The sequence below is a fragment of the Manis pentadactyla genome, chromosome X (genome assembly GCF_030020395.1).
Source record: "Manis pentadactyla isolate mManPen7 chromosome X, mManPen7.hap1, whole genome shotgun sequence".
NCBI lineage: Eukaryota > Metazoa > Chordata > Mammalia > Pholidota > Manidae > Manis > Manis pentadactyla.
The window spans coordinates 103,654,709-103,676,920 of NC_080038.1; the positions used below are offsets into that span (position 1 = coordinate 103,654,709).

The 22,212-nt window shown below is 39.0% G+C and overlaps 1 protein-coding gene across 2 annotated transcripts in view; it reads left to right on the plus strand.

Annotated features, from left to right (window-relative positions):
• Nucleotides 1–4,578: 4,578 nt before the first annotated feature.
• Nucleotides 4,579–22,212, plus strand: part of VSIG1 (V-set and immunoglobulin domain containing 1) — a 31,577-nt gene continuing 13,943 nt past the window's right edge. Inside the window, exons 1-3 of one of the 2 annotated variants that reach the window (XM_036924929.2) lie at nucleotides 4,579–4,750; nucleotides 16,716–16,879; nucleotides 20,050–20,157. In XM_036924929.2, the coding sequence (XP_036780824.2) occupies nucleotides 4,702–4,750; nucleotides 16,716–16,879; nucleotides 20,050–20,157 (321 nt within the window). In that variant the 5' untranslated portion in view covers nucleotides 4,579–4,701. The remainder of the gene's footprint in view (nucleotides 4,751–16,715; nucleotides 16,880–20,049; nucleotides 20,158–22,212) is intronic. The other variant, XM_036924930.2, reaches the window with a different exon arrangement.

A 22,212-nucleotide genomic window follows, 5' to 3' on the forward strand; every position in this document is an offset into this window, starting at 1 on the left:
CAAATAAAGCACTTAGCACAATGCCTGACCTATAACAAGCTCAGTGCGTGTGTGTGTGTGTGTGTGTGTGTGTGTGTGTGTGTGTGTGTGTGTGTAAAATCACCCAAACATGGTCCTTATCTTCCTTATCCTCTTTAGGAGCTTGCATTTTTAGAGATATGAAGAAGACCAGTACATGAATAGCTGTGCTATCTTCTAAGTGTTGTGCGGAAGGTATTAACTAATGCAAAAGTGACATCATGTCATGTGGGAATCAGGAGACAGTCTCTGGAGGAGCTAGCATTTGTGCTGATGCCCACAAGATGAGTAGATTTTTGACAATTAGACTTGGTGGGGTGGGTGATCTAGGAGGAGGGATAAGTCTTGTAAAGGCACAGTGGAAAAGTGAGGTATATGTTTGGGGAACTGAGAATATTCTGTTTTGTTTGGAGACTTCCCATAAGACAGACCATGAACTTGACAATGTAAATTCTCCAAACATTACTAGGCCAGGTCCTTAGAGTCACAGCATACCATAGCATATGTACTGGACCCAGCTGACTCTGACATTCTTTGGTTACAAATAGCAGAAAACAGACAGGAAAGTTAGGCTGGGTACATATCGAATATAAGATAAAAGTGCTTTTGTCCGGACAAAAAAGTGATGGGGAGTCATATAAGATTTTTGAGTATGAGAATGATGCAATTAAATCTAACTTTAGGAAAACTTATCTGGCAGGATTATAAAGGATAGAATTGAGAAAGAAGAAGATTGGAGGCTAGAAGATAGGCCAGGAGGCTACTGAATTTCCGGTGGACAATTTTGCAGAATGTACCAAAAGTTAAAATGTGCATACCCTGTGATCCACCAATTTCATGTCTAAGTACCTAATCTATAGAAATTAAGCACACAAATGGGCAGAGATATAGGCAAAAGGATGTTAATTTCACCATTGTTTATAATAGTGAAAAACCAAAACAGACCTAGGAATTCACCAACAAGAGAATGTTTAAACAAGTTATGGTACATTCATATGGTGAGATACCATGCAGCCTTCAAACAGATAAGGTAGATCTATAGATGTAGCTGTACATGGTGACATAAAGAGATAATAAAAATGCTTTTTCAAGGGGAAAGAAAAAAATCATAGAACTATATATGTAGTATGGTTACCTTTATATTTAAAAAAAAACCCTTGTGTGTGAATGTGTAAGTTCATAGAAGATTTTAGAAAAATGAAAAAGTCCTATTGCTTGTGAGCATGGCGTGGGATTACACATGTGGGTGAGAGAAAGGAGACTTTCTTTTTATTTTCTGTATACTTCTTTGTTCTTTTACAATCGAAATGTATTATTTTTGTAATTTTTAGGTTAAAAAAATGAGGGACAAGTCAGATACTGCAGGTTTCTGAGAAGTTACCAAAGAAAGAATGCTGGAGACAGCACATTTGTTGCATTTCATTCACACTGTGCCCTTGTGTGGTGTGATGGGAGGGACAGCGTTTAATGCATGCTCTGTGGCCTTGAGAAAGACACAACGTTTCTGAGCCTCTGTTTTCTCATACAGAGAAGGCCCTATTTATTTTATTGCCACCTGCAAAGATAAAATGGAAAAGTGCTTTAAAAATTATAAAGCTCTGTAAAAATGTGGATATTAAATAATATTCCTTGTGCCAGTTAATGCCCCACTTCTTTTAAGCAATAGTCAATAACAACATTCGACACTGAGAATTTAGAATATCTTTTAGAGTTTGTTTTAACAGAATTCTACTAGCCCCAGTTAGGTCCTATATGGCAGCAGTGTAGGCATTTCAACTTGAATGTACTGGAGCGTTTTGTGTTTGTATGATCCTGGTGCAGATGGCTTTTGGCAATAATCTTAAGTCATACTTTGCACTCTACCCATTTCAGGGCCAACCAGTGTGGACATGCTGAATTAAGTTGCCAGCTCTTATTTAGCACTTGCTTTGTACTTCACACTCCCCTTTGGGCAGGTGGCCAGATATCTGAGTTTTCCTGGGACTGTGATGGTTTATACTGTCTGTCCTTGGTAATTGTAAATAGCACCCCTTCCACTTTCAAAAGTGTCCTAGTTTTAATGATCAATTATAATGTCACCCGACTATGGTCACCTATGCAGCATGGAAGGAAACACAGGAAGCCCCTGGCTTACAAACACTAGACTTAGAAATTTCTTCCCCCATCCCAGCTCCCCACCACTGAAAAAGCCAGTAATGCTTCCAGAGGAGCCATATGAAAACATTGGTCTTTTGGAGGTTTGGTAGACTCAGAGGTAAAAGCAGAACCAAGGCTAAGAAGAGCTGGTGTGGACCTCCAGAAGGCTGCCCTACAAGTTGTCCTCCTTTGCAAAACCTCTCCCCTCAGACTATTTGTCTTTTGCATTGCCTAATACTCCTGGTTTTGAGATTTATATGGGGAAAACAAGCATTTTATTTTCAATAGTGTAAACAGGTTGGGGAATGTCCATGACAATTGATTTGTTTCCCCTCAACATGGAGCTGATGTCTGCTTGTACAGAGGAAGGGAAGTGTCTCTGGGAGGAATAAGATTGGAAAGGGAAAAGTAATTTTGGAACATGAGATATTCTTGGGAGTAAGACCTTCCCTTAGGGCAACTTAGGAACATAAGGGGCCAGAGACCATGAGGGTTGGGGGCAGAAAAGGAGGTGGGTGTCAAAGACATGCAGTAGTTATTTGGGAGGAAAATGTTGGCTCTTGCTCCCCATATGGCTTGGGAAGGTAAAGGAATGTTCTTTCTCGGCCTCCTGCTGCTCCTACTCCTCTGCTGCTTTATATAGCTTAGCACTTAGAATTCGAGCCAGTGCTAGACTATGGACTGCATAGCCCTGGGAAGGAGACTTCTGTCTGTGGCATTGCTTTGGCGGGAATGCCAAAAGGGCACTCTTGGGTTCTTGGGTCCAGTCAGTGGGCTACCGGTGCATTCTGGGACTCACTCTTTCCTAAGCTCGAACTACCTGTATGAGACGTGGTCCCTGACCTGGAGGGCTCACAGCCACTAGATTTTGGGTAGACCCAGTTAATAAATAAGAAACTACAGGAAAGCAATCAAGTGCCAACTGTAGGGTATAGGCTCTAAGTACAATGTGAATTTATCCATGGGGGTGCCCAGAGAGGGGTGCTTTATGGGTTCATCAAAGTTTTTACATAGGATAGCATGACTGATCTGAGCTAAGAATATGCTTAGATAGCAAGAGCAGTGAGGAGAAAATTCTAAGTAGTGATGAAATTCACTTGGACACAAGGTCTGGCATCAAACATGAGCATGGACAAGGAAGGTTGCAAGAAGGAATTAGGCCTCTTGGAAGCAAAACGTCTTTCTGAGAAGCAGTGGGAAAATCCATGAGATGGAGTCATACATTTTCTGTAAATTAAAGTTTGTAAAATGCATCACTGTAATTTCTACCTGTTCCATGTGACTGAACACTTTGAGGCAATAAATTTTGACAGCATTTTTCAGGTGGGTGACTTAACATGACTGAAGTTCAAATGAGGTGAGGACCTGATCTTGGAAGGATGGGAATCCAGATGAAGGACTTTAGACTTGATGGAAGAGTCCGTAATGGTGGTGTTGAAGGTGCTGGATCAGGGTTGAACATTGGTGTGTGGCTGGTACACAGGAGGAAGCAGGAAGAAGTCAGAGAGACCATTTAAGAAGCTGTTATAGTAGACCAGGGGTGAGGAGCTGAGTATCTGGTATCTGGACCAGGATGGAAGCGGCAGATTGGAAAAGGGACAAATCTGAGAACTGTTGTAGAGATGGAAACAACAGGACTTAGAGATCTCATGAGAAGAGGCAGAGGAGGCCCTTGTGTATCTCAGGGTAACTAAAGCAGGAGAGGGACTTTGTTAGCAGTTCATGTTCTTATGAAGGCTTCTCACCTCTGCAGCCTGCATCCCATCCTAGTGAACCCCCTTTCCAAGGAAACCCTATAAGCACCTATTCAGTAACCTAATTCTGCAAAATTCAGATTCATCCAGTGGAAGTCTTAAAGCATTTATTCATACACCTGATTTTGCAAAATTAGGTGGCTGAATAGATACTACAAGGTTTTCTAACCTGGAAGACCTAAGCATGTAATTCATTCTCCTGCCAGGGTTTCAAATAAGTGTGACATGTCCAGAGTTGGTTCACATAGAAATAAACGCTTTTTTGCTTCACAATCCCCATGCCCTTCCTGTGAACCCCGTCTCCTGAGAAAATCTTAGAACACCAATTTCCTAACCTGATTTGTAAAAGGAGGTTAGTGAAGCAATGCTTTAAGAGTTTTTTGGAAATAGTTGAAATTAATTAGCCTTGTCAGCTTTTATTTTCATAGGCTTTCTTCTAACTACATCAGCCCCCGCCTCCGCAAGTATATTTTTTTAATAAGATTGGTTTTAAACAATACAATTTAGAGAATCTATGCACAAAGTGCTTAAAGAATTTAAATACATGGGTTTATTATTAACACAGTAGCAAATATATCAAGGATACACACCCCATGAAAAGTGTTTCAAAGAAACACAAATCTGCCCTGAGAAAAGTCGGTACCCAACAAGTAAGCCCAAAGAGGCTTGTTTGCTTGTTGATGCCAGCAGATAAGCCTGGCAAACCTCGGTGTGATTGAAGAAGCCAGTCTGAGACTCAGCCTAGCTCAGGCAAGCTACCGGCCCCTGGCTGTGCTCAACTAGCGTCGACACAATGGTGTTTGCATTTTGGAAGGTTTTTCTGATCCTAAACTGCCTCATAGGTAAGGAAAAGATCTTCCAATCACTATAATAATTGTGAACGAGTTTCCTTTTAAAGTGAGATACAAAATTTTTATGTAGAATGTTCCCCTCTTGTACTTCAGAGGAACTGTGATTATTATGCTGAGTAAACTAATTTTCAGCATTCTTGCTTAGCAAATACGTGCCATACTGTAAATGCAACTATTTTATGTAGCTTCTGAATTAAGATTTTCTCAGAAACATCGCAGTTTCTTTCCTTTAGTTTGCAAGGTGAACAGACGAATTCACACTGAAGCCGAAGCTTGTGCTAAGGATATATATTTTTTTCTATTTCATGTTAGTGTTTCCTTTACGCTCACTGTGACTGACTTGCTTTGCTACAGCAGGCCGAGCCTGGCTTGGAGGGCCTGCCATGCTTTAGTATCTAACATTTCTTAAGGAGTTGCAGACTTCCAAGCTTCGGATTGTATTTTGAAAAGTATGTGAGTGATTTATTGTTGTGTGCAGTATGGGTGTTTTTAGGGATTTGAGCAGAACGAGATCATTTTTTAGAGTCAAAATCCTGATGTTGGTTAGACCCAAGAGATTTCACTAATGGAGAAAAATCCCTTAGCTAATTTTTGCAACTAACAGATGCATTTTGAATCTGTTCTTAAGATAAGTTAGGCCCATGGTAGATACAATAACATTGTTTACATAAGATTGATATTTTTAAGTTATTATTATTATTCGGCAGTCATTAGCATGAGGTTTACTAAGCATTTTTAATGACATAAGAAAATACTCAGGATAAAATATTCAGTGAAAAAGCAGGATACACACATTTGCCTAGGATAAATTGTTAGAAGGCTAAATACCAGAGTGGTGATTTCATCTGGGTAATGGGATTATAGATGACTTTTATTTTATTTCCCAGCTTTTCCATATTTTCTGGGGTTTCTACAAAGAATATTATACTATTTTATTCTCATATAAAAGTATATGATATTTAGTAATAGTTCTCCAAATGTTCATCACTAAATATTTAAACATACATGTTCTATGTTGTCACCAGAAGGCAATACTGCATTTATACAGTTAAATAACCAGTATTTAGAGCTGGAAAAAGTTACTTTTCTCAGTTTCCAGCCTGGTGGGAACACATCACATTTTCTCCTTTCTTCCAGAAATATCCATTTTAAACCTTAACTTTAGACAGTGAAATTCTTTGTCCTTTCCTAAAAAGCTTCTGGTCATTAGCTAATTGGGTGACCCCTAGGCCTTCTGCACCAGCCCCTAAGATCCCACCTGTAGCCAATACCTACTTACCTATGTGAGGACTTACTGGGGCCTATAGGCACCAGTTTTAGAACAGGTGCAATAATGTTTTTACTGTAACTAACATGTATATAATTTTTACTGATTACAAATGTAGTGTTATGGCCATTGTAGAAAGGTTGAAAAATATGGAAACATACAAAAATAAAAATAAAAATCACAGGCATTCAGAGATTTGGGTGAATTTCTTATTTGTTTCCCTTTGCAAATGTTTATATTACATTACGTCTGATTTATACCTTGTATACAATTTCTTATTGTTTAAAAAATTACTACGATGATGTCAGGCTCTTACTTGATTGTGACTTTTAGAACAAGGCCCAATTAAAGTGACCAATAAATACTTCAGAGCCTTTGTTCTTAAATTACCATATAACTGGTTTTGTTGGCTTATAGTGAATACTGTGTTTCTGTACATGTACTATCGAGATGGAAAACTGTGGTAGTGCTAGTCTGGCAGATGGAATGGAAATGTGGTAGAATGTATTGTTTGCTGTGCTTACATACATATGGAGGTCAGAGAAAGGAAGATTTCAGTAATCTATACGTGGCCTTAGTATTGTCCATTATCTGATCCAGATAGGACTTGAGAAACAACTGGTAATGTTTCCATCAGTGTGCCATTTGATGTGCTACCTGGACTTGTTTCCTGGTCAGGGAGAATGTGATGTTTTTGGTGTCAAGCATGGTGCCTGGTGCATAGTGGGTACATAGTAAATGTTGAAAGAACAGATTACCTTCTGAAATCCTGCCATTTGGGACAATGTCAGGGACCTTGAGGGCATTATGCTAAGTGAAATGTCAGACAGAGAAAGACAAATGCTATATGATCTCACCTGTGGAATCTAAAAAAGCTGAACTCATGGAGACAGAGAGTAGAATGATGGTTACTGGGGGGTGTTGGTTAAATTAGCAGTTAGAAGATGAATAAGTAATTGGGACCTAATGTACAGCATAGTGACTATAGTTAACTATGCTGTGTTGTATATGTGAAAGTTGCTAAGAGAGCAGATCTTAAATGTTCTCACCACAAGAAAGAAATAATAATTATATGATATGATGGAGGTGTTAACACTATGGTGATAATAATTTGTAATACACAAGTGTATCAAATCAGTACACTGTACACCTTAAACTTACAAAATGCTATGTGTCAATTATATCTCAATAAAGCTAGAAAAATAGAAGAAGGAATTATCTTCCAGAACCCCAGGCATCCAGAAATTATTTTCACATACATATTTAAAATCAGTTTTCTGTATAACTAAGCAAGACAGATTTTTTTTTCAATAAAAACCTTTCCAATAACGTCTTAGGTTAAATTTCATTTCAGGAAAATAATTTTAAGCAAAAATGTCTTCTGCAAAGAGTTCACACATATTTTAGATACTTGTAGTATATATTAGCCACCTGTTGGAAAGACGTGTTAATGTTAGTTTCACTATCTGGGGGCATATGCTATGTGTTTTAAAGAAATAATATATTTGAACTTTGGTTTTACAGTCAAATCCAAAGCGTGAGTGATCACTTGGTTATGTTATTCCCTAACTAAAAAATGAAGCATTATACATGAAGTTGTTGGAAGTTAAATTACTTCAAATGCATCAGGTTAAATATGGTTATTTGTGGGTTTATGTTTGCTGTGGTATATTAGGAGAATAATAATTCCCCTTTATAAGCAAAGTGCCTGCCACACTGTAGGCATTAAATAAATGAATGAACTATCATTACTAAAACATGAACCACTCAAAAATCTTTTTAAAATGATGAATTTAAGTGTATAGGCCTTGGATTATTTTACTGTAATAATAAGCACTGAATTTAAAAAGCAGTTACACTTATTTCAACCACACATGTGGTTTTTGTTTTGTTTTTTTAATTCAGCCATGTCAGTGAGTGAAATAGAAATCTGAGTTTTTTTCTAAATCAGGTATGAATCTTTATTTTGCTATTTATTCACAGTCTTGTTAATATAGAGATTTTTTTTCAATTTTTAAATAGTTTCTCAATTTAGAGTAAATTAATTCAAAGGAAGAGAACTTTTTTTTTCCCTGACATGTACAAATCACCTTCAGTTTAAGGCTAATTTGATGCTGTTCACTATCCACACATGGCGTATCTAAATTTTAATTAATTCAAATAAAATAAAACTGGAAACCCAGTTCCTTAGTTACACCAACCACATTTCAGGTGCTCAATAACTACATGTGGGTAATGGCTACTGAACTGGACAGTGCAGAGACAGAACATTTCCATCATTACACTAAGTTCTCATGGGCAGTGCTGGACTAGGTTGAAGTCATGTGTGTTAATTGAATCATGATATTTTAAAAAAGTTAATCTGAAAATATATAGCTCTTGGCTCTGTGAAGTGTATTGTTGCTGTATTAGAGATGGACAATTTCTGAAAGCCATCTTTCCTTCAGAATTTAAGGATTGATTATGGTGCTGAGTATTGGGAATCTGGGCATTAAAATTGTCTGGAGATTTTGCCTTGACAGTTATTACCTATTTACAGTACAACATGTAGTATTCTTAAAAATACTTATCTCGTAGTTGTCTCAGAGGTTACCATTCTTATTCCAAGGTGATATTGCTGAGCTTTCACAGATCGCTATGTATTTATATGTGCTCTATTTTTTAAAATGTTAAAATGTTTAAATCAGATCTATAGTGCCCTAGTCTTTGATTTTTGTCTATCCTCATTCTAAGTGCACTGATAGGGCAGGCAGAGATTGTGTCTGTCTTCCTCATGATTGTTTCCCCAGTGTTAAGCACTGTTTACAGCTCAAAATAGGCACATGATAGATATTTGTTGATAGGCACCGTGGCCTCTTCCATGGCTTGCCTTCTGTGAGAACTGTGCTTACTCTGTCTTCAAGAACTTTTGCCAAGAGCAGCCTTTAAAGGGGTTTTGTGTGCATATGTGGTGGGGAAACCTTACCTGGTCATAATCTCCCACCATTAGTCAATCTCATAACAGATATTGGGACCCAAACTGGAGGTTAAAAATGATGACCAAATAGTATCTTCAAAACTCTGTTTTGGGGGAATGTTTCTAGGAACTTTCATGACTTCTTTTCTCCTTTTTATTTCGGACATTTTAAGGACATTTGGAAGTCATCATTTAGGCATAGCCAGAGATGTGGTTAACTTCCAAGGGAAATGAGACAGGCTCTTGGAGAGGAGGAGAGAGCCACTTAGATTTCCCCAGTGAAGATCCCACTGGAAAGAGTAGCTGCTTTCTGCTGGCCACTTTCATTTTGGGGGGAGGCATACTGGGAACCAGGAAGGCATCAGGAAACACTGGGAAGAGGGAAACTGCAGTGAGTTAGAAGGTGCTTGCACTGGTGTCTACCCTAAAGCATTTCTCTCAATTCATCAAGACATTGGTTGCCAGGCAAACAGTCAAGTTCTGGCAGAGAAGCAGCTGGGCCAGCTGGCCTGGCCGTGATGGATAACATGGCCATTAAATCTGGAACACCAGGGGTAATCAGTACAATGGTTTGATTTTTCTTGTAATTTTCAAGTTTGTCAGTTCCCTGATGTCCTTTTGGTTGATTGCTATCATTAAGAAAAATAAAATTAGAAATTCTTTGGTTATGCAAAATTGGGAAGGGGGCCAGAAATTTGTCTTTCTGTACTGTTTCCTCTGATCTTTCCATGATCTCTGTACCCTCATTCCACCCCTACCCCTTGTCTATAACCCTGCAGGCAGCTATAGCCCTCACACCAGCTCCCCCTGCAGAACAGAAAGCATCTCTTAAACCTGACCTTTTCTTCTCAGACCTACCTGACAGTCTTATGGCCCACCCTGGAGAACTTTCTGACTTTGCAGTGGATAATAACCCATTAATCAGATGAGGGAGTGGCTCTATAGTGTTACCCAAAGCATCGTCACCTATCATAGCCCTTTGGAAAATGCTTGTATATAACTAAGAATTTCAAGTACTGTGGTAAGTTGAATTTTTGGGTATGGGGCTCATTGGTGTTCCTCCAAATCATATGGACAGCTCACACTTTTTAAAGGCCAAAAGTTCTTAAACTTTGTGATCCCAGGACCCTTTTACGCTCTAAAAACTTGAGGGAGATTTCTGATCTTGACAAAATGGCATAGACCTATTTCTCCTTGCATTTCCTTGCTAAGCACAAGTGTAAGCCCACCCTGAAAATAATGCAAGAGATAATCAAGGAGAACTTTGAAAGATGATAAGAAAGCAAACTGGTTTGGGACCCAGGGAATGACCCAAAGGCAATCTGTCTTACGTCTCTGCACTCAGCATGAGAAGGGTACCCATCTGGCAGTTCCTGACCCCAATCTAGCAACAGAGGGCATCCCAGCGAGGGTCATTCTTCCCCCAGGTTGGATGGGAGTCCCTACAACATTAGGTGAGCCCAACACCACTGACAGGGGGTAATCATTAGGAGCCCCACCACCAACATTAGACAAAAGAACCATTCTCCTTCCCAACTGGGCCTGAGACTCCCTACTTGTGCCTAGAGAGATACTGAGGTGGTAGGGTAGAAGACATGAGAGGGATGATGCCACATCAAGTGCTGGGTTACAGAAGGTTCTTTGTCTCTGTTGGTCTTAGACTCTTCTCCTCCACACAGAGACACTGGGGATCCAGGGGTACCAGGAGTATCCAACCATACTGATCCCCCATTGAGAGACACCCAGCTGCCCGACCTGGTGAAACACTTCTGTCCCCTCAGGCAACAGAATCAGGGACAGACAGAAGCCCTACTAACACCAGATAAACCAAACAGGCCATAACAACACTGCAAACACTCTGAAAATTAAACTAGCTTTAGAACTACAGCCCATAAAAGTAGGCTGAGACCTGTGTGCAAAACATAAATAAAACATAGAATAGAGACTGTCTGCTAAAATAACAGATTTAAAAATAGGAGTTTCCTAACATGATGCACAAAATATCTGTGGGTTTGGGCAAATGCATAGTGGCATGTATGCACCATTATATTATTATATGAAATATTTTCACTGCCCTAAAATCCTCTTGCTCCATATGTCCATAATAACCCTTGGCCTTCCTCCCTGCTAACCCCTTGAAGCCACTGATTTTTTTTACTGTCTCCATAGTTTTCCCTTTTCCAGAATGTCATAGAATTGGAATTGTATAGTGTTTTGACTTTCCAGGTTGCCTTCTTTCAGTTAGTAATATTCATTTAATGTCTGTCCATGTCTTTCCATGGCTGAATAGCTCATTTCTTTTTCTCACTGAATAATATTCAATTGGATGGACGTACTGTGGTTTTTTTAATGCATCCACCTACTTAAAGACATCTTGGTTGCTTCCAAGTTTGGGCAATTATAAATAAAACTGCTATAAACATCTGTATGTGCATTTTTGTGAGGATATAAGTTTTCAACTTTTTTGAATATATACCAAGGAGCACAGTTGCTGGATAGCATGGTAAGACTACGTTTAGCAGTTTTGTGAGAAACCACCAAACTGTCTTCCAAAGTGGCTGTACCATTTTGCATTCTCACCAGCAATTTATGAGAATTCCTGTTGCTCCACATCCTCACCAGAATTTGATGTTGCCAGTATTCTGGATTTTGGTCATTTGAAAAGTGTGTAGTGGTATCTAATTTTAATTTGCATTTCCATGATGACATATAATGTGGCACATTTTTTCATGTGCTTATCTGCCATCTCAATCATCTTTGGTGAGATGTCTGTTAAAGTCTTTCATCCATTTTTTAGTCTGTTTTCTTGTTATTAAGGCCTAAGAGTTCTTGGTATATTTTATATAACAGTCCTTTATCAGATGTCTTTTGCAAATAGATTTGCCTGGTCTGTGACTTGCCTTTTCATTCTTTTGATAGTGTCTTTCACAGAGCAGAAGTTTTTAATTTTAATGAAGTCCAATTTATCAATTCTTTCTTTCATGGATTGTGTCTTGGTGTGGTATCTAAAGTCATCATCGAGCCCAAGGTCATCTAGGTTTTCTCCTATGCAATCTTCTATTAGTTTTGTATTTCTGTTTTTACATTTAGAGCTGTGATCCATTTTGAGATAACTTTTGTGAAGGGTGTAAAGTCTCTGTCTAGACTCATTCATTTGTACATGGACATCCAGTTGCTCCAGCACTATTTGTTGAAAAGATTATCTTTGCTCCATTCTATTGCCTTTGCTCCTTTGTCAAATGTCAGTTGACTCTATTTATGTGGGTTTATTTCTGGGCTCTCTATTCTTTTACACTGATCTATTTGTCCAGTCTTTTGCCAGTACTACACAGTCTTGATCACTATAGCTTATAGGAAGTCTTGAAGTTGGGTTGTGTCAGTCCTTCAACTTTGTTTTTCTCTCTTTTGGGAAGAAAATTGGAAAAAAACTGACATCTTGAAAATATTGAGTCTTCCTATCCATCAACATGGAATATCTCTCCATTTGTTTAGTGTTTCTTTGAATTCTTTCATTGGAGTTATTTAGTTTTCCTCGTAGAGATCTTGTGCAGATTTTGTTAGATTCATACTCAACTATTTCATTTTTGGAGATGCTAATGCAAATGGCATGGTGCTTTTTAATCTCAAGTTCCACCTGTTCTTTGCTGGAATATAAAAAAAACCAATAAACTTTTGTGCATTAACCTTCTATCTTGAAACCTTGATGGAATCACTTAATCACTTATTAGTTCCAGAAGTTTTTTTGTTGGCTCTTTTGGATTTTCTACTGGGCAATCATGTCACTGTCATTTATTTTAAAATCTGTATAACATTTATTTTCTTTTTGTGTCTTATTGCATTAATTAGGATTTCTAGTATGAGATCAAAAAGAAGTAATGAGAGAGGACATCCTTGCCTTGTTCCTGATCTTAGTAGGAAAGCTTCTAGTTTTTCACCATTAAGTATGATGTTAGCTGTAGCATTTTTGTAATGTTCTTTATCAAGTTGAAGAAGTTCCTCTCCATTTCTAGTTTATTGAGAGTTTTTTTCACGAATGGGCATTAGATTTTGTCAAATGCTTTTTTAGCATCTATTGGGATGATCATGTGATTTGTTAATTGGGAAGTATTCCCTCGGCTCTATTTTCTGTAGAGAATTGGTATAATTTCTTCCTTAAATCTTTGGTAGAATTCACCACTGAACCCATTTGGGTTTGGTACTTTCTGTTTTGGAAGGTTATTAAATATTGATTCAATGTCTTTAACATATGCAGAACAGATGTAGGCCTGTTCAGATTGTCTACTTGTGCAAGTTTTGGAATTGCTCTACCTTATCTAGGTTATCAAGTTTATGGACATAGAGTTGTTCTAGTATTCCTTTATTATTTTTTTAATGTCTATGGTATCTGTAGTGGTGCCCCTCTTTCTTTAGTAATAATTTGTGTCCTATCTTTTTATTAGCCTGGCTAGAGTCTTATCAATTTTATTGATCTTTTCAAATAACCAGTTTTGGTTTCATTCACTTTCTGCATTGATTTCCTTTTTCCAATTTCATTGATTTCTGTTCTAATTTTCATTATTTCTTTTATTCTGGTTACTTTGGATTTAATTTGCTTTTCTTGTTCTAGTTCCTAAAGTACAAGCTTAGATGATTGATTTGAGATATTTTCTCTTTTCTAGTACATGCATTCAATACTGTAAATTTCCCTCTAAACACTGCTTTTGTTGCATACTATAAATTTTTGATAAATTATGTTTTCATTTTCATTTAGTTCAAAATATTTTTAAATTTTTCCTGAGGTTTCTTGATGCACATGTTATTCAGAAGTGCGTTGTTTTGTCTCCTTGTAGTTTTGGACTTTCCAGTAATCTTTTTGTAATTGATTTCTACTTCGATTCCATTGTGGCCTGAGGGCAGACATTCTATAACTTCTATCTTTTAAATTTAAGTTTTGCATGTTTGGCCTGGAATGTGGTCTATCTTGATGAGTATCCGTAGCGTTTTAAAGTATATCTCTTTGTACAGAACACTCCACCCCAAACAGCAGAGTGCACTTTTTTCCCAAGCAGCCATGGAACATTTACCAAGATAGACTAAATGCTTGTCCTGAAACAGACCTCAACAAATTTAAAAGAATTGAGATCATAAAGTGTGTTCTCTGAGCACAATGGAATCAAACTAGAAATTAAGAATAGAAAGACAATAAGAAAGTTTCTAAACACTTGGAAATTATACAACACACTTCTAAAATCATCTGTGAATCAAAGAGAAAGACTCAAAGGAAAGTTTAAAAATATACATAGAACTGAGTGAAAATGAAAACATAACATATGGAAATGTGTAACATGCTGCTAAAGCAGTGCCAAGGGAGAAATTTATAAGACTAAATGCTTACATTTGACATGAAGAAAAGTCTCAAGTCAATAACTGAAACTCCTTCATCAAGGAACTGGAAAAAAACAACAAAATAAATCCAAAGCAAACAGAAGCAAGGAAATTATTAAAGAGCTGAAATCAGTGAAATCAAAGTAGGAAAACTATTAAACAAAATAAAAATCTGGTTCTTCCAAAAAAAATCTGTAAGTGATATTGGCAAACCTCTAGGAAAACTGGTAAAAAAAGATAAGATATAAATCACCAATATCAGAAATGAAATATGGGATATCAGCACATATCCTGCAGTCATTAAAAATGTAAGGGAAGAGTATGAACAACTTTACATGCATATACTTGACAACTTAGAAGAAATGGGACAATTTCTCAAAAACAGCAAACTACTAAAATACACCCAATATAAAATAGATAATCTGAATATCCCTAAAGTCATTAAAGAATTTGAATTCATAATTTAAAACTCCTGAAAAAGAAATCTCTAGGCCTAGATACTTTCACTGGGTAATTCTAGCAACATTAAAAAAAATTAACACCAATTTCACATAATCTCTTCTAAAACATAGAAGAGGACTTTTTTTCTATTCTATTAGAAATTCATTCCACCTCATTTTATGAGAATAGTATTACCCTGATACCAAAACCAAACAAAGACAGTACAAAAATAGAAAACTACAGACCAATGTGTCTCATGAACCTACACACACACAAAAAAACCTTCAACAAAATACTAGCAAATTGAATCCCACAATGTTTAAAAAGAATTCTATACCATAAACAAGTGGGATTTTTTTCAGGTTTGCAAGGCTGGTTCAACATTCAAAAATCTTGCAGGGTGATCTATCGTACCAAATAAAGAAAAAAACCCCAAATGATCATATAAATTGATACAGAAAAGGCACTTAACAAAATCCAACACCTAGTAAATGATACTATCAGCAAGCTAGCAATAGAGGGTACGTTAGTTTCCAAGAGGTGCTGTAACAAATTGCCATAAACTGGGTGGCTTAACACAAAATAAATGTATTCTTTCACAGTTCTGGAGGCCAAAAGTCTCATGTCAAAGCTAAGTATGGTACATATACAATATTGAACATTAGTAAGCAATAAAAGACAATGAACTACTGATACACGCAACAACTTGGGTGAATTTCCAGGTAATTATACTGTGTGAAATAAAGCCAACTCCGAAGAATTACCATGCTTCCATTTATATAAAATTTGTGAAATGACAACATTTTAGAAATGGAAGACAGATTAGTGGTTGCCAATGCTTAGGATCATGGTGCAGGAGGGAGGTGGGTATGATTATAAGAGGGCAGTATAAGGGATCTTGTGGTGATGGCACTGTTCAGTATTGACTAAGGTGGTGGATACAGACCTACACATGTAATAAAATTGTATAACATTAAACGCATGTACACACATACAAGTAAAACTAGAGAAATATGAGTAAGATTGGTGGATTGTGTCAACGTCAGTGTCCTGGTTGTGATATTATAGTATAGTTTCACAAAATGTTACCACAGGGGTGGGGAACTGGGTAAAATGTACATAGGATCTCTGTCATATTTCTTAGAACTATTATCTCAATAAAATTTTCCATTAAAAATGATTGAGGACCCCAAAGAGATTTTTGCAATGTCAGTGATTTCTATTTATATTTACAGTATTTTAAATGAAAACTTTAAAACTTTAAACACAAAAATACACAAGCACAATCTACTAGCTGCCAGAGCAATGACATCATTACCTGTCATGTAGCTTTTGGGATACTCATTGTATACTCACGAGATGATGAGAGTGACAGAAAAATATCATCATGGCATTACTGTGAACACAATTTTGATCTTGTATCCTCCAAAAATGGTCTTGGGGACAGGGTGACCAACTCATTCTGGTTTTCCCAGGACTTTCCTGGCTTACAAACTCAAAGTCCTACCAATACCAATATGGTTTGCCTGAGACTGAACCAGTTTAAAACTGGAAATCCTACATCCAAGAACCCCTTGGTCCTGAAAAAACTGGGTTGTTGTCCATATTCATGGCCTTTTTTGGGTTCCAAGACAACATTTTAACAACCTCTGTGTAAGGCCATCCTTACAAAGAAGAAATTCCCAGTACAGTGTAATTACCTCATCATCACATGGGACTTGAGTGTCTTCACATTGTCATTTGTTAGCAATTCCCCTGGCATGGGGGTACCACGCCAATTGCTTGCTCAACTTTCCTACCCGGTTCATTCCACCTTCTCTACCTCACCTTGGATTCCTCAAATAAGATGTCACTGACAGTGCTTTGTGATGAAAAAGTGTCATCAGAATGTGTGTACTATTTATTGTCTTTTTGATGATTCTTTTCAGGTCAAGTTAATGTGGTGCAAGTGACCATCCCAGAGAGTGTTGTGAATGTGACTGTCGGATCTGATGTCACGCTCATCTGCACCTATACTTCCACTGTGGCCACTCGGGATAAGCTTTCCATCCAATGGTCATTCATTCATAAGAAGGAGTCACTACTAACTTCTGTAAGGACTTTTTCCCTAAACTATTCCCCTTTGATAGTTCCGGCATAAACCATTGGGGTCAGTATGTGAAGGAATGGTAAGCTAATGACAACAGTGGCAGAATCTCAGATACAGAGAGTTTGATGATAGCTCTTTAGGGAGGACCATCATCTAGGTGACATGGCTTGTGTCCTCTCTTCATATTCAGTTACATCTTGTTACCTCAATTTTAAGTAGGTCAACATCAAGAGCATCATGTATTCTAGAGGAGATAGGAGTGGTCCTTCTCATAGGTGAAATGAGCAATATTTGCAAAAATTCTCCTCCCCAACAAAAAAAACTACTTTATTTCCAGTAGACCCCAGTTCAAATGCTTACCCTAATTGATCTGCATATTTGTCATATTTAATATCTAGGATCTGCCTGTCAAATGAGCTATCTCATTGTACCAGACTGAGTACTGATGGAATAAGACTCTCCAGATGGGAGGAGAAGGGCCAAGGTAGTGAGGAACCCTGGGTAATTAAGGGAAGCAGGAGTCTAGAAGGTAGGGGACAGAGTGGGTAGGCTAAGATCTAGGGGAAGAAGGTACCAGAGGAGGGTAGGTGAAAGTCAGAGGAGGAGAATGATTCTACTTGCAAGCTGCCTATTCCTAGGTTTTCTTAGTTGGTCTTAAGGGTACTTCTTTCTTTAAATTAGTCCAAGGCTTAAAACTGTATACTCCAAAGTGTGTGTGTATATATATATATGTGTATGTGTATGCATGAATGTGCAAGCACCTATGCCAACACATACCCCTTCAAAGAAAAAGTCTACAGATTTCATCAGATTTTGAAAAAGATGTATGATCCAAAACAAGGAGTTCAGAGAGGAGACAAATCAGTGTGATTTGAAATAGTTGGACGTAGCTGAGTTGGACCTTGATGGAAAGGATGAGTTCTGATAAGTAGAAAAATAGAGGGAGAATGAGTTGGGTGGGCTGAAAAAGGCCCAAGGACAGAGGTGGAGAAGAAGGGCATTAGCTTGGGGGAGCTACACATTGGCCAGTGTTGCTTCAGCCAAATGAACTGGTCTTTTGGAGGTGATGAGTCCTCTCTTTACCAGAGGTCTTGAACACTTGTTTAACAGGAAACATCATCCAAGAGGAGATTTCATCAATGTCACCCTCTAGTCAAAGTTCAAAAATTTTCTCAGTACTGATTACCTCAGACACTCTGTGCTTCTCTTAAAAATATGGTAGAACAGTAATACTCTGCTACATACCTCATGGGGATTCAACTGACATAAGGCACGTAAAAACACTTGAAAAAACAAAACCCTGTAAATTTTCTCCCTTGTAAACACCATTGTCATCATAAGCAGCAGTAGCAGCAAAAACAGAAATTACCAGTTTCTGTCACCAAAAATATCTTGACCCAAGACCTCGCCTGCTGCAGTCCACTAAAAACCATCCCTTTCCTTTGCATGTTTTTTTCTTAGATTGTAGAGGGCAATAATCACACCATCTTTCTTCCTTTTTAAAACCCAGTTTCCTGACTAGTGTTTTCAGTACATTCTTTATCTGTAGGCTTGGTCCTTCCCATTTGGCCAGTATTAGAATTTAGAGAGGCCTTGCCAGTATAATTTGGAAATTTTTATGCTTGGTACTCAAATCAAAATGTCCTCAACTGCCTGGAGGCAAGGCCAGACCAGGCTGAGTTAAAAAATACAAATCTTTCTTTATGCCTCTTCTAACACTGGAATTTATAAAGGCCACTTCTTGTTTGAACTGTATGTCTGATGAGGAGCTGGGAGATGCAGGGCAGAAGGATCTTGTGATTGACCAGCAATGAGTTTTTTCTAGGTTTTGAGATGCATAGAAGTGTAGGTGATTGAACTGCATGTGGCTTGAGCTCAGGCCATCTCTTAGAGGTACTTTAGAAAGAAATTCTATTAAGTATTTATTGGCTAGCTCATTTACTTGCCATTTATCTTATTCTTCAAAGTGTCAGGTAAAAAGACAGAGCAAGGAATTTAAATTATCTACTCTTTTGGGATGTTCAAATAAAAGGAGGTCCTCTGCACTGAGTGGCTGGATCCATGAGAACATGTTTCTTGATCTTAAAACATTCTAGATGCTTCTTTAAGTGCATGAGAACTGTGCTATGCATGTGCCTTAGCTGCATGAAAGACAGGGTAGAGTATGGCCAGCTCTTGACTTAGAGACAGTGAAAACCACCTCTAAGAAGACTGGCTTTCTCTTCCTCCTCTTTTTGCTTCTTGCTTCAGCTTGCCCCAGCAAGATCCCCATTACAACCATCCCTAGATGTAGACTTGTGGAGAACTGGAGTCACTCCTCTTTTTCCCTATACCCTGTAGGCATGTGCTTCTCTACTTTTCCAGATGAGTAATTTTGAAGTCTCAGTAGAAACCTGATGAATGTCAGTTCTACTCCTTGCTCTGCTACCTAATTGCTGGCTGGATGACTTTACCAAAGTCACTTAATCTTTCAGAGGTTCAGTTTTCCTATTTGCAAAATGGGGCTACTTATAACCTACTTCAGAGGTTGACTGTGAAGATTAACTGAGATGATACTTTTGAAGTGCTAGAAAGCCTTTCACATAGCAACCGTTCAGTGAATGTGAGTTATTATTATTATTAGGATCATTGCTCACAAAATGGTGTATTTGCAAAATCCCTCTCCCATCCATAGCCCTGGGTCACGGGCACTAGGGAACCCAGCCCCAAAGGGGACACTAAGTAGAGCTGAGCAGTTGGGACACAGCTCCTGGGGGAATCCTGGCCCAGGACTAGTTTCCAGTTCCACTGCCTGCCATGTCCCTGTGGCTAAAGGGAAGGGTCAGGCCCCTTCTCTGCCTGCTCCTTATCCTGAACAGAGAACCTGCTCAACAAGAGGTTACAGACATCCTTGGTATAGATGGCATTTGGCCTATATTTCAAATGTGTTTCCTCTTTGGGCACTTCCATGAATTCAGAATTCTGTAGAGCATATTGTATGTTAATCTAGGGATGGCTGGTGGGACATTTTTGGCATGATAAGAAGAGACCGCTGTGCTCTTAGTTCTATGATTTATGGGAGTAAGACGTTGCCGGACTGACTACTGAGTGATCCAATTCAACTCCTGGGTTGATATGGCAGTATATCATGTAGTCTTGAGCTCTCAGATCCACCCATTTCTGCTCAAACACAGCACAGCCCGTGCCTCAATACTGAGAGTATGGAGGAAAAGGCAGTCAGTCAGTGTCTAACAATGGTGCATGCAAGAGACGCTCGGGGAAGATGTAGCTGGACCTCTCAGGTAAGATCACTTATTGGTGTACACCAGACCGCTTCATTGTTTGGAGTTTCTCAGGCAATGGCAACAGCTTTTAGGAGTGGGATTGGGAGGGTCTGAGTTTGGTGAAAACCCAAATCAGCACAAGCCCTTGGCAAAACTGGAACAGTCTTGACTTTGCCTTCTCATGGCCAGGTCTGGAATTCTTTCCATCCTCCTCCAAAGAGCTCAGGGCCCTATTATTGCATTGGTAGGGCAGTGGCCAACTCTTGCCACAGACACATCTTCTCCTATTCCAAAATTATTGTGTTAAAAGAGCAGTTGACTCTAAGGCCTAGCATTTCTCAGTACCCAGGGGAGGATGTTATCTCTTACTGATTATCCCCTCCTGCTGAGGGGTTCCTTTGGTCAATGGGGACTGAAGTATCTCACAAGTCTTCTGGCCAGGAGGGCCGGTATATGTGTTAGCATGGTCCTCCTCTTGGAGAAGCCCTCCTCTCAGAAGATATGGACAGCTTCAGATGATCAATCCTTTAGCGGGAACTCTTAGCTAAAGACTCTAGTCCCTGGGACAGGCAGGCTAGAATGGGAGTTCTGGGTGGTTTGGTGCCCCTCTGATCACACCAATTGCCTCCACTTCTACCCAGCCAGCCACTGATAAAACTAAAGAGATTTCACCTTCCCACAAACAGAACAGGCATTGATCCTACTTACCATGAGTCTGTCAGACAATACTTCTCTAGTGGACTTCATTCCAGAACCTAGTGTCTTAATATTCTCTGGCTGCTCAGATTCTCCCAACCTGGCCTGTCCTCTACAGACTGCATTATATCAAATGTATTTCAAATGTTGGTGGGGTGGGGGTGTTTCACCTCCTTAGGGACACTTGAAAATGAAGGGGGTGTTGCTTTGCTATTAATGGGAGGCACTACTGGCATTTAGTGGGTGGGGGCTAGAGATAAATAAATGTTCACAATACATAAGACAAAGCTGCAGAAGAAAGAATTGTCTACCCAAATACTAGTGTCACCTGCATTGAGAAACACTCCAAGTTCTCCCCTTCGCACCACCCCCTCCCATCAAAGTTTATCTGTTCTGTGTCCCATTCCCTCAAGTGTTTATTCTTGCTAAATCTGATAAATTAATCTGATGCTAATGTGTTAGGGACAAGTGATAGTTTATTTTGTTTTCTTCCAAAGAAAATCCCTTAAGTACAGACCTCCGATGCCTTCACCCCAAAGAACCAGTTCAAATGGTGGGTAGCACCAGCAAATAACAGGCAGAGAAGGAAGTATTTTGGAGGCAGGGAAGTCTTCCTTTTGGTGTTCTATTCCTTGCCTGTGCAATTCCAGACCCCTATAGTACAGTCCATAGAAAATTCTGGGCTTGGGACCATTGCCACCCTGCACCCCTCCCCTCCCATGTCTAGCCCCTTTATGAGCAGTGCAGGAAAGCAAGAAGCTGGAATGGAAAGAATGGGTAGTTTTCTGTGGCCTCCCATACCCTCTACATTTCCACAAGGAGCCCACTAAAGCTGCTCTGGGGGCTGAAGGCATTTATTAACTCCAGTTTAGACTCAAACAGAATGCAGACTGGATTCTTCAACCTTTCTTGTTTATACTCCAGCCTCTAGTTGCAGAGCAGTGTCACAAAGCTGAGGGAAAAAATCTTTTTGGAAAAATCTGGCTCCCAGCTGCATGGCCTCATGTGAATAGGAACTTGGCGCAGTAGAAGGGGAAAGACTGTTACTGCAGCTGGCAAACGTGGGAGGCAGCGCGTGGTGAGCCTACTTGGCATGGGCAGCAGCATACCCATGAATAGCAGCCACTGGCAGGAGAAGGGCAGGCTGGAGAAAGGGATGGAATGGCCCCAAAAGGGGAAGGTTGCCTGGAAATCACTTGCCTCATCTAAGGCAGGACGATGAGGGCCATGTTTCATGTATTCAGAAGGAATGGGGAGGACTGGATTCCAGGTCTGACTATAAATTGTGTGACCTTGGGAAAATCTTTTCCTTTTTGGGGGCCTCAGTGTCCTTTTCTGTAATAGAAGAGGATGAATCAGAGGTTGCACACAGGAAGT